Raw genomic sequence first — 15147 nt, 5'->3', positions numbered from 1 at the left:
TCAACACTTGAAATCGTTAGTGGAGCGCAAATGAAGTTTCATCTCGATGCAGGAGATGAAGGGGCCCTTCATCTCCACGGTTTAATTTCAATCATGTAGAAGAAGACCCTTTTTGATCTTCTTCGAATTGAAGGACGGGCGACGCTCATATTTTTTCCTCTCTCTCCTCGCACCCCCCCCCCCCATCGCGCGTCGTCATTTTTCTTTTTTCTTCCTCTCTCCCGCACTCCCTTCCCTCTCTCGTCTCCTTGCGCCCCCGACATTGATCTCGTCCTTCGTCTCCCTGCGCCCCCGACGTTGATCTCGGCCACCATCTCAGTTCCCTCTCGTCTCCGGCCTCAACTCTCGGTCTTCTCTCGGCCTCGCCCTCTCTCTCGCACCCCCTCTCTCGTCTCCGTGACTCCCTCTCTTCTCTCGGACAAGCTCTCTCTCGCTTCTCTCTCTCTATTCACTCTCGACCTCCCTTTCTTTTCTGTCTTCTCCCTCTCTTCTCCATTTCGGCCTCCCACTCCCTTCTCTCTCTGGCTAGTCTCGATTAGGCATCGATTTCACCCTTCGGCTTTAGATTTTCTCCTTCGATTTCACCCTTCGGCTTCGGATTTTTCCCTTCGATTTCACCCTTCGGCTTCGGATTTTCCCCTTCGATTTCACCTTTCGGCTTCGGATTTCCCCAAATTTCAGAAGGTATGCCTAAATCCTAATTTTTTTTCATTAAATTAGTGTTTTATTTTATTTAAATTTATTTTCAGTGCGTAATTGGGGGTTATTTGTGCATTATTTTGGGATTTAGGGTTACGATTTATAGTCTAAATTCTTGATTCATGTATGGATTATTTTTAGGGTTTGCTGCTTGGTATTTAAGGGTCCAATAATTAGGGTTTAGGGTTTATGGTTAAGGGTATTTTAGGGATTAGGGTTTCTAAGGTTTAGGGGGTTTAGGGTTTTTAAGCTATAAGGTTTTTTGGGTTTAGGGTTTGGAATTAGGGTGTAGGGTTTAGGGTTTAGGGCTTTTAATGTATGAAGTCCTGGAATTAGTGTTTAGGGTTTAGAGTTTAGTAGGTGATAGGGTTTAGGGTTTGATGGTTTAGTTTTTTTTTTATGGTTTGTGTTTCGGGTTTAGGGTTTAGGCTAAGGGTTTATGGTATTTTAGGGATTAGAATTTTTAAGGTTTAGGGGATTTATGGTTTTTAAGGTTTTGGGGGTTTTGTGTTTTTAAGCTCTAGGGTTTTTTAGGTTTTGGGGGGGGGGGGGGGTTTAGGGTTTGTGGTTTTGGGCTTTTAAGGTATTAAGTTCTGGAATTAGTGTTTAGGGGTTTTTAGTCCAATTCAAACAAGGTTGAGTCGCCTACACGGGCGTCCATTAGCCAACAAAACCTGACCCCCATCACTGACGAGGTACAGTTCAAAGTGACTGCGAAGTTATATGGGGCTCTACCAGGGGTCTTCGGTGAATTTGGATTTGATGTGTGTGTGTTTTCATTGTTTAGTGCATATGCATTAGTGAAAATAATTTAATTAATTTTGAAATGTGTGAGAATGTTGTTGAGAATTTTTGAAGTTCTATGAAATGTTTTTGCCATGTGGTGAGGAGATTCGGGTATTATACATATCCACCATATGGTATTTTTTTTTATGGTTTGTGTTTCGGGTTTAGGGTTTAGGCTAAGGGTTTAGGGTATTTTAGGGATTAAGATTTTTAAGGTTTAGGGGGTTTATGGTTTTTAAGATTTTGGGGGTTTTGTGTTTTTAAGCTCTAGGGTTTTTTAGGTTTTGGGGGGGGGGGGGGGGGGGGGTTTAGGGTTTTGGGCTTTTAAGGTATTAAGTTCTGGAATTAGTGTTTAGGGGTTTTTAGTCCAATTCAAACAAGGTTGAGTCGCCTACACGGGCGTCCATTAGCCAACGAAACCCGACCCCCATCACTGACGAGGTACAGTTCATAGTGAGTGCGAAGTTATATGGGGCTCTACCAGGGGTCTTCGGTGAATTTGGATTTGGTGTGTGTGTGTTTTCATTATTTAGTGCATATGCATTAGTGAAAATAATTTAATTAATTTTGAAATGTGTGAGAATGTTGTTGAGAATTTTTGAAGTGCTATGAAATGTTTTTGCCATGTGGTGAGGAGATTTGGGTATTATACATATCCACCACATGGTATTTTTTTAATGGTTTGTGTTGGTTTTTTTTTTATGGTTTGTGTTTCCATGACAATTAAAGGTTGTCTGATAAAGTTTTTTCCGTGAGGACCGTATCAGATTTAGATTATACATGGCTGCAAGAAGACAACCAAGTGGTCGAACATATGATATTTGGACATTCGATGATGATAGCAAAATGCTCGATCTCTTGGTCAAGCAGGTCAATCTAGGGAACAAGTTGCCTAACTGGGTGTGGAAGCATGAGGTAGACATGGATTGTGTAAATAAGTTCAATGAAGACACAGTCATGAAAAAAATTGTTGAGCAGGTGAAGAATCAAACAAGAGCATGGAAGAAAACATACCAAACGGTAACGAGCTGTATCAACACTAGTGGGTTTGGTTGGGATGCAACCACACAACGAGTTACTGCATGTAATTCTGCATGGCTTGATTACATAAAGGTCAGTAAATCTGTATGGCTCGACTACATGATATACTATAAAATATTTTTTATGTTTTTCGCGTTAGTATAACTCTATTCCAAGACGTCTAAATGATGTTTTATTCTTGTAGGAGCATAAAGATGTTGAGAAGTACAGACGTGAAGGCTGCCCCCTGTACGACAAATTAGCTGTGGTGGTGGGAAACACAATAGCTGTAGGGTCAGGAGCTGCAACCTTTGTAGATCAGGGCGATGAGGTGATCCGTGAATCGGAACATATCCCGATGGATGAGCCAACGGATGTTGATATAGGTAGGGATACTCCATCACCATTATTAAGCATGGATGAGTCTCTAGGTAATCAATCTGAAAGAAGTAAACGGTCATCTTCAAGTTGTCGTAGAAAGAGAACCGAAATGCCCGATAACGACACTAGTAGCAGAATTTTTGATGCAATAGATCGAATTGCTCAGACATTTCAGAATTTCATGATGAAAGACGATATTGTAAGAGGTTGCGTCAACGCCCTCAGGGAAATTCCGGACTTGCCTACAGAATTGAAGTATTGCGCTCCTTCATGGTTGGATACACCAACTAAGAAGGTCATATTTATGGAAATGACAGTGGAAGAGTGGGTCGAGTGGCTTAAATTTTGTTTTGAAAACTAATTGTAATGCGTTATAAATACACTATTTTTTTGGAATATTATTATGTAGTAGACATGATATTTGAATTATGACGTTGCAAAACTTATTAGTATGGTTTGTATTTAAATTTGATATGTTGTTGTGTTTATATATTGCATAGATAAATATGGTGTTTTGAGTATGGATGTGGAATGTGATTAAATGTAGGATGTGGATGAATGTAGGATGTGATTGAATGTAGGATGTGGAATGTGGATGAATGTAGGATGTAATTGAATGTAGGATGTGATTGAATGTAGGATGTGATTGAATGTAGGATGTGTGAATGTAGATGAATGTAGGATGTGGGAATGGGGATGAATGTAGGATGTGTGAATGTGGATGAATGTAGGATGTGATTGAATATAGGATGTGGGAATGTGGATGAATATGGTTGTTTATAGGTGTGATTGCAAATAGGTTATGATTGAAGATTGATGTTTACTCGTGTTTATGAATTTTAGGCGATTGAATTTGTGGATTTCCATGGCTACTATGACAGACGATGAAAAGGTTGCAATTATGGTTGCATTCACAACTCTGATGATCGTCATGGAAGATACTATCTGTACCATTGCAACAGACGTGTACCACGTTCTTGTGGGATAAATGGTCCATTGTATTTGCAAAAGGTACTAGACAAATCTCCAGTTAAATTTCGAAAAGTGTACAGGATGAACCAACTGGTATTTCACAAATTCGCAAATATACTTTCTAGTAAAGGGTTTTTATCAGCCACAAAGGCCATCTCAGTTGAAGAACAACTTGCATATTTCCTCCTAACTGTTGGTCAAGGACAAGTGTATAGTGTCACAGCAGAGATGTTTGATAGATCAAACTGGACGATAAGTACGTACTTCAACAAGGTGTTGGATGCAATTCTCAAACTTCACTCTAATTACGTCAAACGACCTTCGGAACGCACACACTCGAAAATTTTAACAAATTCAATGTTTTATCCCTACTTCAAGGTAACATTACTTCCTATAACTAAATAATTTTACATTAATATACAAAGTTAGTAAATATTAATTGAAAATGTATAATTAGGATTGTATTGGAGCTATTGATGGAACTCATATCAAAACCAACATTCCACTTGAAGATCAACCAAGGTTTTGGAGTAGAAAAGGTTATCTCTCACAAAATGTGATGGCAACATGTTCATTTGATATGCAATTCACTTATGTACTTGCTGGATGGGAGGGGTCAGCAGCCGATTCCCGTGTATTGAAGGATGCATTGACTCGTCGAGATAAAATCTTTGTACCTGAAGGTAAGTAATATATTTTTATGCAGTAATTTTTTATCTATTTTATCTTCAATTATTTTATGTGGTATATAATTTTTATTATAAGAAAATATTATCTAGTCGATGCTGGTTATGCAAATCTTCTAGGATTTTTGGCTCCATATCGAGGAACCCGATATCATCTGCAAGAATTTGGAGATAATATTCCTAGAAATGAAAAAGAATTATTCAACCGAAGACATCATCTTTACGGAATATTATTGAGCGAACTTTTGGTGCTTTAAAAGCTCGATTTCAAATATTAAAAGGCACTCCATTTTCTTTTAAGATCCTGGTGAAAATTGTACATGCTTGTTGCATATTGCACAATTATATACGTGCAGAAGATTATGATGATATATTTGAAGATGAAAATGATGATTTGGGTGGCGAGCTCGGTGGAGGAGGTGATGCGGTCCAATTAGGTGCAATGGATGATACAGACAGTGACGATTGCGATGATCTTGAGGATGTGGGTAGCCAAGTAACAAGTATTCGGAGGCAGAGTGCATTAGAATCCACAAGAGCCGCACAATTTCGAGATGCCATATCGACATCCATGTGGAACGATAAATGATGGTTTACTCTTATTACTTTTGAACATGCGTAATTTATATGTACTAAACTTGTAACTCGTTGATTGTAATATTAAAGACACGAACTCGTTATTTGAATAATTTTTTTTAGGTTATTTTAAAATTTGTATATGTATTTATTTATTATTTTATTTTATTACTATATTAAACTTCATATTTAAGTCTCTGGTAAATAAAATATAACTAAAGTATACATTTGATTAATATATCATCATTAATTATGTCAAAATATATTATTAATTAATACAATACAAATCTATCTTATGTTATTAATATAATATTTTTTATTCATTAATCAGAATTTTTTGTATTCACTCTATTGTATTAGTGATTTAATAGTGGCAATTAAAATATTGTTAACTCAAACACTTTGGTTTAATTAGTTTATTTTTATAATTATTAAAATCAATAATTTTAAATTTCTATAAGATGAAGATGAAGATGAAGTTGTCCACACTAACACCCTATTTCAAAGATTTCGAAAATGAAGTTGTCTTGACTAACACCCATTTCGAAGATGAAGATGAAGATGAAGATCAAATTTTTATTTTGTTGACTAATCCCCCCTAAGTGGAGAGTGAGAGGAATTACGAGTTCAAGTAAAAATAGGAGCGAAAGTTAGTTCACTCGAGATGAGTGAATTCACTTTTACTAGTCATTTCACTTACACCCGATGCTCGGTTTCTCTCTGCTTCTGCTCTCGTTCTCCTATTTCCCCTTACGTGTGCTTCTGTCATCATCTGCTTGCCGTTAGTTGCCTCTCATCTTCCTGCTAACCCTCTCTCTAGTGTTCCTCTGTGCAAACGTTTCTCTTCCTCTCTGCTTCGACGTGCTTCTTTTCTTGTCGTCTCTCTTTTCTCTATTTTCCCCAGCTACCATCTCTCTCGGATTCTCTCACCACCCCTCTTTCATAACCTAGCCCTAATTCTATCATCTCAACCTTGCTTGACCCTCTTTCTTACCCTAATGTCTCTCATCTCATCCTGGTCACCCCAATCTTGAACCCTCAACCCTAAATTTCTCTCAAATGCTCTCAGCTAAACCCTAAATCTATGATTCTCATCCAACATTTCTCTCAATTTCTCTGCTAACCAAATTTCTCATAACCCGAAATTTTCTGTAAGTATTTTTAATTATTTTTATTCTTATGTATTAATTAATTAATTATTCTTAATTTGCTTTTATTTTTTATTAATTTATCACGAGCTAAAATCTAATGTTATTTTCTTAATAAAAAAGTTAAATCTATCATTAATATTTTATTAATAAAAAATCTCTTTACATTTTACACCACACTTTCTATCGTGCACATTAACACAAAAAAATAATTTACTTTTACTTAGGGTGGATAATGATTTACTTTTACTTAGGGTGGTTAGTACGTTTTCAAAGTGAAAGTTAATGAACAGGTGAAAATGAAAGTGAAAATGAATTATTTTTTTGTGTTAGCATGCATAATAGAAAATGTAGTAAAAAGTTGAAAATAAATTTATTAATAAAATACCCTAATAGAGTTAACCTTATTAAGATAGTTTTATTTAAAATTTAAATTAATCAAATAAGATAAATAATTTACAAAATTTAAATAAAATAATAATTTTATTAAAGTAAAAAATGAATATACCTAAACAAACATGTTTACTTTTATAATGTACATACTTAATCAAATTCATAATTTTACAATATATAAATTATCACTCTTTGATTAGTAATATAATATAATAAAAAAATAAATATATTATTTTATTATATAAAATAATTTGAAAGATTTAACATTTATAAGATGTTTTTATTTAATTTCTTATTAATAAAATGAGATAGATTTTAGTTTAGTCTAAATCAATAAAATAATTTAAAAGTAAAATAAAAATATTTATTTAATTCATTATAAAAAAAACCTAAACAAAGATGTTTAACTTTATAATATGATCAAATTCTTACTTTTACAATATCTAAATTATCACTCTTAAATTAATAAGTTAATATAATATTAAAAGTAATGAATATAATAAATAAATAAATAAATAAATAGGATATTTTATTATATAAAAATACTTTGATAGATTAAAAAATTATAAGATGGTTTTATTTAAGTTTTTATTAATAAAATAAGATAGATATTAGTTTAGTCTAAATTAATAAAATATTTACAAACTAAAATAAAGATATTAATTTAATTAATTATAAAAAAATACCTAAACAAAGTTGATAAGATTTTGAAAGAGGGAACAATGTCTAAATGAGAGGAACGTTGAGAGAGAAAGAGAGAGTGAAAGTGAAATCAGAGGGTGGACAATCGATTTCACTTTCACTCGTTTTACACGAGAGTGAGAGAGAAAAAAAATGAATTACACCGGTAATTCACTTTCTCTCATTTCATTGAGCATGCACTAATGACTTTGGATAATTGAAAATGAATTTGAATTCACTTTCCTTTAACTTTCAATCTGTACTAACAACCCTAGAGTAATATGCTTTGGCTTTTACTTTAGCATAAATAAAAGAGTTTTATCATTTCACTTTGAAAACTCCCCTAACCGGTACATAGTACATATAAATCAGATGCTACTACGACTAATCACTCTGTTGACTAATCTGCGGATTTTAGAAGTCTTAACAAATGGTTCGATCTCAGTGGCTCAATTCTTTAAGTCTGTTTTGTCAGTCGAAATTCCATCATGTGTCGCTGGGTACCTCCTTTCGGCTTAAACTGACTTTACCTGAAAGCTTGGAATTCATTAAAAGCGTACCTTGCGTAATGCGTGAAAGGCGCCGAGGCCTGTTCATGGGTCTACCCGCTTCCTTCCGCTCATTTCACTGAAATACTTGCCGTTCCAAGCAACTGACAGGTCGATAACTGCGGCTTGAGTTTCTTAACGATCTTATTTGGTACTTCCCCACTCTCCAGTGAGATCTCGTCATTCTTGAAGGGCAAAGAAAGCTAGAGTTCCGCTGCATTTTTTGCTCCCGGAAGCTTTTAGTATTTTCAGGTACGTTTTCCTTGCAGTAATGTTGATACCTATTCGTCAATCTCACTCGTTGTTTGCAATGCAGAAGTCAAAAAATCATGTACTCGTCGATGCAAACAAAACCAGTTTTGCGATTGAAGAAATAAAAGAATTACATGGACAAAAAAATAAAAAATCTCTTTGCCTTCAGGGCTGCAGATCATTATCCTCCGCCTGAACTGGTCATTGTCCAGATCATCATCGACGGCAAATTTTAGGGTTATTACTTGGATGCAAAACATTTGGTGAACATTTTATGCGAATTTGTCTAGGGTCCGCTCCCAGAATATTTTCACTCTGCGAACTCTTTCAATAAACTTTAATGTTGCAACATGTTGAATTTTTTAAGTTAACTTCCAACAACAAGCTTTAGACTGGATGAACAGAATCGAGTTTTAGATGGTGCTATTTCCATTTATGTCCTTATCACGTGAACTAGCATCCGATGATAAGTTATTGCTGTTTCGTGGTGGACTTCAGAGAGTGGGTGAGCCTACTTCTCCAATGAGTTTTTAAGGAAGTCCCTTGTGTTTGACCAGGTAAGGTTAATGTCTGCAGTGGGAAAATCGACTAACATTTTCTGGCAAGAATGTTCAGTTGGAAAGCTTGACAGGCAGAAGCTGCTCAAACAAAAAGGATGTGTTGTATGGATCACGGGTCTCAGCGGGTCAGGTTAGTCAGCTGAAATTTTTGAGCTGAATGCAGATTCATGCTTATTGAAAATGGCTTGACATTGTTCTGAATTCAAACAACTCTGAATTGTATTTCCTCGCATATAGCGACTAATTTAGGAGCCCCTTTTGATTATTAAGGAAGCAATAGGTTGATCGCTTGGTGCAAGTGCAGATAGTGTATTTTGGTTGATGTTGTTATAATCTTTCCTTGTCTTTAAAATCTCTGAATTAAAGATTATGCCAGTGCATGTAATAAGAAACTTTTGAAAATATTTAGCTCTTAGATGATATCAATAATTTGTATACCAGTATTATGATCAGTTGTTTGTATGTTACATGCCTGTGACACTTGATTCTGAGTTGAGTGGGAATGCGTTTTTAAACATCCGGATCTATTAAAAAGGGTTATATTTCTTTTCTTTCACTTGCGGAATGCACGTGTTGCTTGTGAGCCTGAAGTTCTTTCATGTAACAAAGGAATGTGAAACCTTCTCATATTCATCGTCTGTTCTTTTTCCTCTGCTACCTTGTTTCATATTGATAGGAGGTAAGGATTTAGTCATTATGTGGAACTCGATTTCGTCCTCAGTGATAATCTTTTTTATTGTGTTCGGACAATAAAAAGGTATATCAGATGCATCTTACTTTGGACGTTTGGTATTTTCTGAATCTTGGCATAACAGTTAATTTGTTACCCAGTTGTCAGAAAAACCAGCTATTGAGGATGGAGACATCGAATGATGTTTGAGTTATGCTGAGCATGTTTATTATTTTTATCACAGGAGGGACTTACTCATGTGATTTCTCCTGATTAAGTTTTCTCTTTTTCAGGGAAAAGTACTCTGGCATGCACACTAAGTCGAGAACTGTATTCCAAAGGAAAGCTTTCTTACATCCTTGATGGTGACAATGTGAGGCACGGACTAAATAAAGATCTTGGTTTTAAAGCAGAAGATCGTGCTGAAAATATACGTAGAGTAGGTGAGTGTAGCTTCAGAAAAAGATACAATTCTTTTCTTCTTCCTATGTCCATAAATTTCGATGTACAATTTTTATTAATGGGGCCTATTCAGTACCCAAGTCTTTTGTATTAGTCTTTCTAAGCTACATACTTATCTAATTCCAGGGGAAGTGGCAAAGCTCTTTGCAGATGCTGGTCTCATCTGTATTGCCAGTTTAATATCACCATACAGAAAAGATCGTGATGCATGTCGTGCTCTGTTACCTGACTCAAACTTTATTGAGGTGAGGTAGTCATGTTTATTTTGATCAGAGTGAGGTGTTTGGAGTCGTGAACATAGGCTTATTTCTGGTTCACAGGTGTTCATGAACATGCCTCTGGAGGTGTGCGAGGCGAGGGACTCAAAAGGCCTCTACAAGCTTGCACGTGCTGGAAAGATTAAAGGTCTGTATACTTTCCCATGCATCCATCTTTCTTGCCAACCTGGAACCTGCCCAAGAATTTGATAAACTTAATGGATGGTTTATTTAATTTGTTTTCTGATATGGCAGGTTTTACTGGGATAGATGATCCATATGAGACACCACTGAACTGTGAGGTATGTTCTTAGGACGCCTATGCTAGTTATATAATCGTGCAAGAGTGACGGTTATGTTAACATCATGCACCTTTATGTGCTGGTTTTATGGTAATTCAAGTCCTGATTTGAAGACTTTAGAAGCACACTTTATGGTTAAACCAGTTGAGCTTTTGGCTTATAATTAGATTGGAACCATTGCCTACTGGATAATATCTTCTTTTGCATGCAGTCCATTTGTTTTTGAATGATGGCAAATGCCTGTCCAAATGTAATGGAAGCTGAAACTGACAATCAGCAGAAACAACGTATTCCATCTAAAAGAATGTAGTGACCTAAGATTTTGTATTTTTAATTGGTTCCTGCTAATTAAACTGCATTTCAAGTCATTCAATGGGTCATTGGACGTTTGAGGTCAAGAGACTTTCTTTTTTCATTTTTTTAATAGTTAAAAAAAATAGGTCTAAAGATTTCAGTATTTCTAATGGTATATGCTGATGTATCGCACTAGATAGTGATACGGATAGTCCCCACAAAGAATGAGTTTCACTTGAAAGAATGTAATGGCATAAGGATCGGTTTCACCATTAAATGGTGCTCGCTGTAATTACTCAGTAATCAGCCTTGTTTTAAGTGCTGGAGTCGTGAGTAGTCCACATTTGTTTTATGGAATTATTGAAACCATCTGTTGCTAGAAGTATGCACTTTGAGATTGAGTGTGCAATTTAAATTTTCAAAGAAGTGTTTTAGATAATAGGCCAGCAAGATAAGGCTTTCTGACTGTATTGCTTAACACTGCTTTGGTGGTCGTTGATTGGGCTTGCAATATTGTACTTCTTTCCGAGCATTTAACCACCAGTGAACTGCATGAAATTGGTTCAGTTTAGACTGGTGTCCACTCACTCCTTTGACTTTGCAGCCAGAAAAGGAGGGCAGGGAGACCATCCCCCACAGGTGGGAAATAAGGAGCCCCCCTCCTTTCTGGCAGCAAAGGAAGGCCAGAGAAGTTGGGGAAGGGGGAGGCCTCTGGCCTTCGTCCATTTCAGCATCAAGATCAGGGCCTCCCCTGATCTCTCTTTTTATTTATTATTTGAAATTTTTAAATAAATGATGTCATAAAGCATCATTCTTAGTCAACTGTGGTTAGAGCCAATTGAACCGGTTTAGACTGGACCCATTGGCTTAACCTGGTCAGTTTTTATAACATTGTTATTTGTAGACATACATTTTGGAGAAAGACGATTTAGTTAAGCCTAAAGGCAGGAGAAACAACAATCGGAAGGGTGCCTATTAGAACAAGAGGTTCAAGGGTCAACATTTTTTGTAAAGAATCTGCATTAGATTAGCAAATGAGGAACATGACTCCAATAAGGCGGGGGGGGGGGGGGGGGGGGGGGGGGGGGGGGGGGTGGTAAATATCATGAAAGAGATGTCAATGTCTCCAAGGTAGGTTAGAGTTATTTTTGCACAAATTTACAAGAAAACTAATGCACAATTGTCTTATCTTCAGTGCTATAAAACCTTAACTGGACCAGGTTCAACCGGACCCGGTCCCCTGTCCGGGTCTTATATTTGTAAAACCCGGCTGATCCGACTGGGTTACATGATTGAACCGGTAATCCATGTGACCTGGTCAGTCAAGCAAACCAGGATAAAAATTTTAATAAAAGAAGGATGTGTTGGGACCAAGTTGCTAGGGCTTCTTTTCTTTTCGCTCTTTTGTTCTGATTCTCCTTCTTGGCATTTGGAAATAACAAGAAACAAGTGTCTAGGGTTTCTTCTCCTCCATTCTTATTCTCTTCTTGACATTTGACACTTCAGAGGCTGAGACTTTGGAAGATCTTTCCACATTCTTTCATTTGTTCAGGTCATGTCTTCTTCTCTAACTTTCTCTGTCTACACTCTATGCTTCTCTCATATGATCTTCATTTCTTTCATGTGTTTTCACTGAAGCAATTCCACTGCACCTAACTTTTCTAAACCCATTTTTGCCTCCATTTTAAGTTCTTCTCTGTCAACTTCATTCTTGTCTACCAGAAATCCTTCTGATCCTCTCTCTTACCATAATCTCTCCATGTGATTGTCACCTTCAGATACTACCATGTGATAATTTCTACCAGAAATTCCTGTATAATCCTCTAATTTAAGCTCCTCCTTTTGATCTCTGCCAGTCCTCTACCATATTCTCTCTGATCCTCTCTTGACCGAAGCTCTTTCCTATGGTTTCTCCAGCCCTTTTATCTCTTGTTCATCTTGTCCAAGTTGCACATGAATCTGAATGGAGCCACACAGCACCAAAAACAGCTTCCTTTGTAACATAAAACATAAACTTAAAACTGTTAAAACATTGAAATTCAACTCCGAAGCAGGTTTTAGATTTTTCTATGCTTATTTTTTATGATATTTGGTAAAAAAATTAAAAAAACATACTGGTTGAACTAGGTTGGCGACTGGGTTGATTTTTATAACATTGCTTATCTTGTTACTTATAATGCCTTCATGTTGAATTTACAAAAATATCCTTTGAAGTGTTTAGTAATGCTTTAATAAGAAAATTCACTAATAATCAAATTTTCTTAAGAGATAAAAGTTCAATAACTATTTCAATCTTATAGCTAAACACAGCAATTGATGATGGTTATGATGAACTGTTTCATACTCATAATGAAATCATCAAAGTACCCTCAGTTTAACATCTTATTTGCTGGTTTCAAAAATAAAAAATAAATCTTATTGGCGCCTATGTTGATATGTATTATGCCTCAATTGTCGTACTTAGTATTGGAGTTGATTATAGCTTATATTTGAGTTGTCTGAATCTATTGTGATATTGACGTTTAATTGGACTAAGCCCCCATCTTGTACTCAGTAATGCAACAGATACAGAAGTACTCATCTCCCTAATGTCGGACCTTAATGTGTTAAACATATCTATTGGAAAAAAAAGTGTTATTGGTATCTTTAATCTCTCTGACAATGCATTTTGATGTTGACACGTGTGCAAACTCTTTCTGCTCACTCAAATGTTCATGCACTAGTGAAGTTTGTTGAAATTTTTAATTCAAGAATGAAGCCCGAAGTCTAGCAGTTCACGAATGCTTGTAACTTCCTATGATGTTCTTCGGATGTGCAACAGTATGGGTTTTAAAACTAAAAAGTTTTGGAGAAAAACCACAGGTCTAGTGTCAATGACCTTGTTTGTTCTGTTTGAGGAGCTGATTTAGTGTCATCTGTGTTTTTTGCAGATAGAAATTGAAGAAAAAGGTGGTGTTTGTCCTACTCCGGGTGACATGGCAGGAGAAGTTCTAACCTATTTAGACGACAAGGGATTTCTGCAAGAATAATTTACATTTAAGTTGTTCACAGTCATTCCGTATCTATTTTGGATAAGTTTTAATCTCATTCTAGACCTTATTTTTCCGGGGAGAAAAATCCTCATTTTAAAATCTCAATAAACTTCCCTGCAGTTCTGTGGGACTCTCCTTGAACACTAGTAGATGGTTTCTATCAGTTGATTTTTTTTTTATAACTTATTCTATAAGTACATGCCAGCCTTTGGTGTAATGGAGGAGCCATGGCTGGAAATTGACAAACAATTTTGCTACTGCTCTATCTGGTTACGTATGGATAAATTGAACCAGGTTATATTTGATGGTTGAATCATGGTAGATCGTATAGGCGATGGTCAGGTAAGGCCTCTTTGGCAACCTCTCTCCATAACAATACCTTCAACGCACGCATAATGGTTTTTAGATCTAAATGGAGAATGACTTGATCATCTATTGATATTTAAATAAAATTATAAACTAACCTATTTTTAAATTTAGTGCTTAATAATATATTATATAAAGAAAATATTTTCTTGAATAAATAAATTATGATAATAAATTAAAATAAATATTATTGTATCAAATTATAATGAAACATAAGGGAATTAAAATGATTAATATTAATTATAGTAATGAATAAATTATAATAGACATATTAATTTAATTAATATAAATAATTTATATGTACTATAAATAATTTATAATTAATCCATATAAAATGTAATTAGTAAAAAAATAGTAAATAATACAAAATTTAAATAAATTAAAAAAATCATAGTTACATTGTATATTGCCTTCATATTATATAAAACATGTTTATAATAATATTAGTAGCATTATATTCATAAAAATATTTCATTAGCAAATATCAAAATAAGTTCAATATAAATTTAAATATATTAATATTTAGTTGAGGATGAATAGGATGACGAAATTGCTGTATTGTTTAGATATTCCAGATTATGTGGTTGATTATTTATAGTGATACACATTTTATAGTCATCTTTGAATTTTCAAAATTTCAAATTTTTAGATGTTTTGATTAATATCATAATTTAAAAAATTTGAGATCATATTCTAATATTTAACAAATATTAATGTTTATATTAAATTAAATTAAATTAAAATGATCTCTCATATTAAAATAAATATTATATTATACACAAATTACTCCAGAAAAAATATTTATAGTAGGTATCTATTGGTATCATAATATATTTATAATAAACTTAAATTGTCACTTATTTTTAATGATCAATTTTAAACAAATCATACTCCAAAATTTTCTATTTTTGAAGTATTTTTCTAAAGTATTTATATGAATCTGAAGTAAAGGAAATGAATAAATTTTAGTAATTTTAATTTTTTAATAGATTTTCTACCTCTGTATCAAACTATAACTCGAAATGTACCCATGCTAGCGCCCCCATCCACGGTCCACGGTCG

General features: G+C 34.8%; 1 protein-coding gene across 1 annotated transcript; it reads left to right on the top strand.

Moving 5' to 3' along the window:
• The first annotated feature begins 7825 nt into the window (after positions 1-7825).
• On the top strand, positions 7826-14022 carry LOC137945738 (adenylyl-sulfate kinase 3-like). Its single transcript, XM_068791735.1, has 7 exons — positions 7826-8142; positions 8700-8832; positions 9666-9815; positions 9961-10079; positions 10155-10239; positions 10347-10393; positions 13618-14022. Exons 2-7 carry the CDS (start codon positions 8709-8711, stop codon positions 13714-13716), a joined length of 624 nt encoding a protein of 207 aa, XP_068647836.1. The 5' UTR covers positions 7826-8142; positions 8700-8708; the 3' UTR covers positions 13717-14022.
• The last annotated feature ends 1125 nt before the right edge of the window (positions 14023-15147 follow it).

The sequence above is a fragment of the Aristolochia californica genome, unplaced genomic scaffold, assembly GCF_029961685.1.
Source record: "Aristolochia californica isolate CCGP_79_NKW_82.1479 unplaced genomic scaffold, dmAriCali1.0.hap1 SCAF_12, whole genome shotgun sequence".
NCBI lineage: Eukaryota > Viridiplantae > Streptophyta > Magnoliopsida > Piperales > Aristolochiaceae > Aristolochia > Aristolochia californica.
Note: the sequence above shows the minus strand (reverse complement) of the source record. Positions and strands in the feature narration are given on the sequence as shown.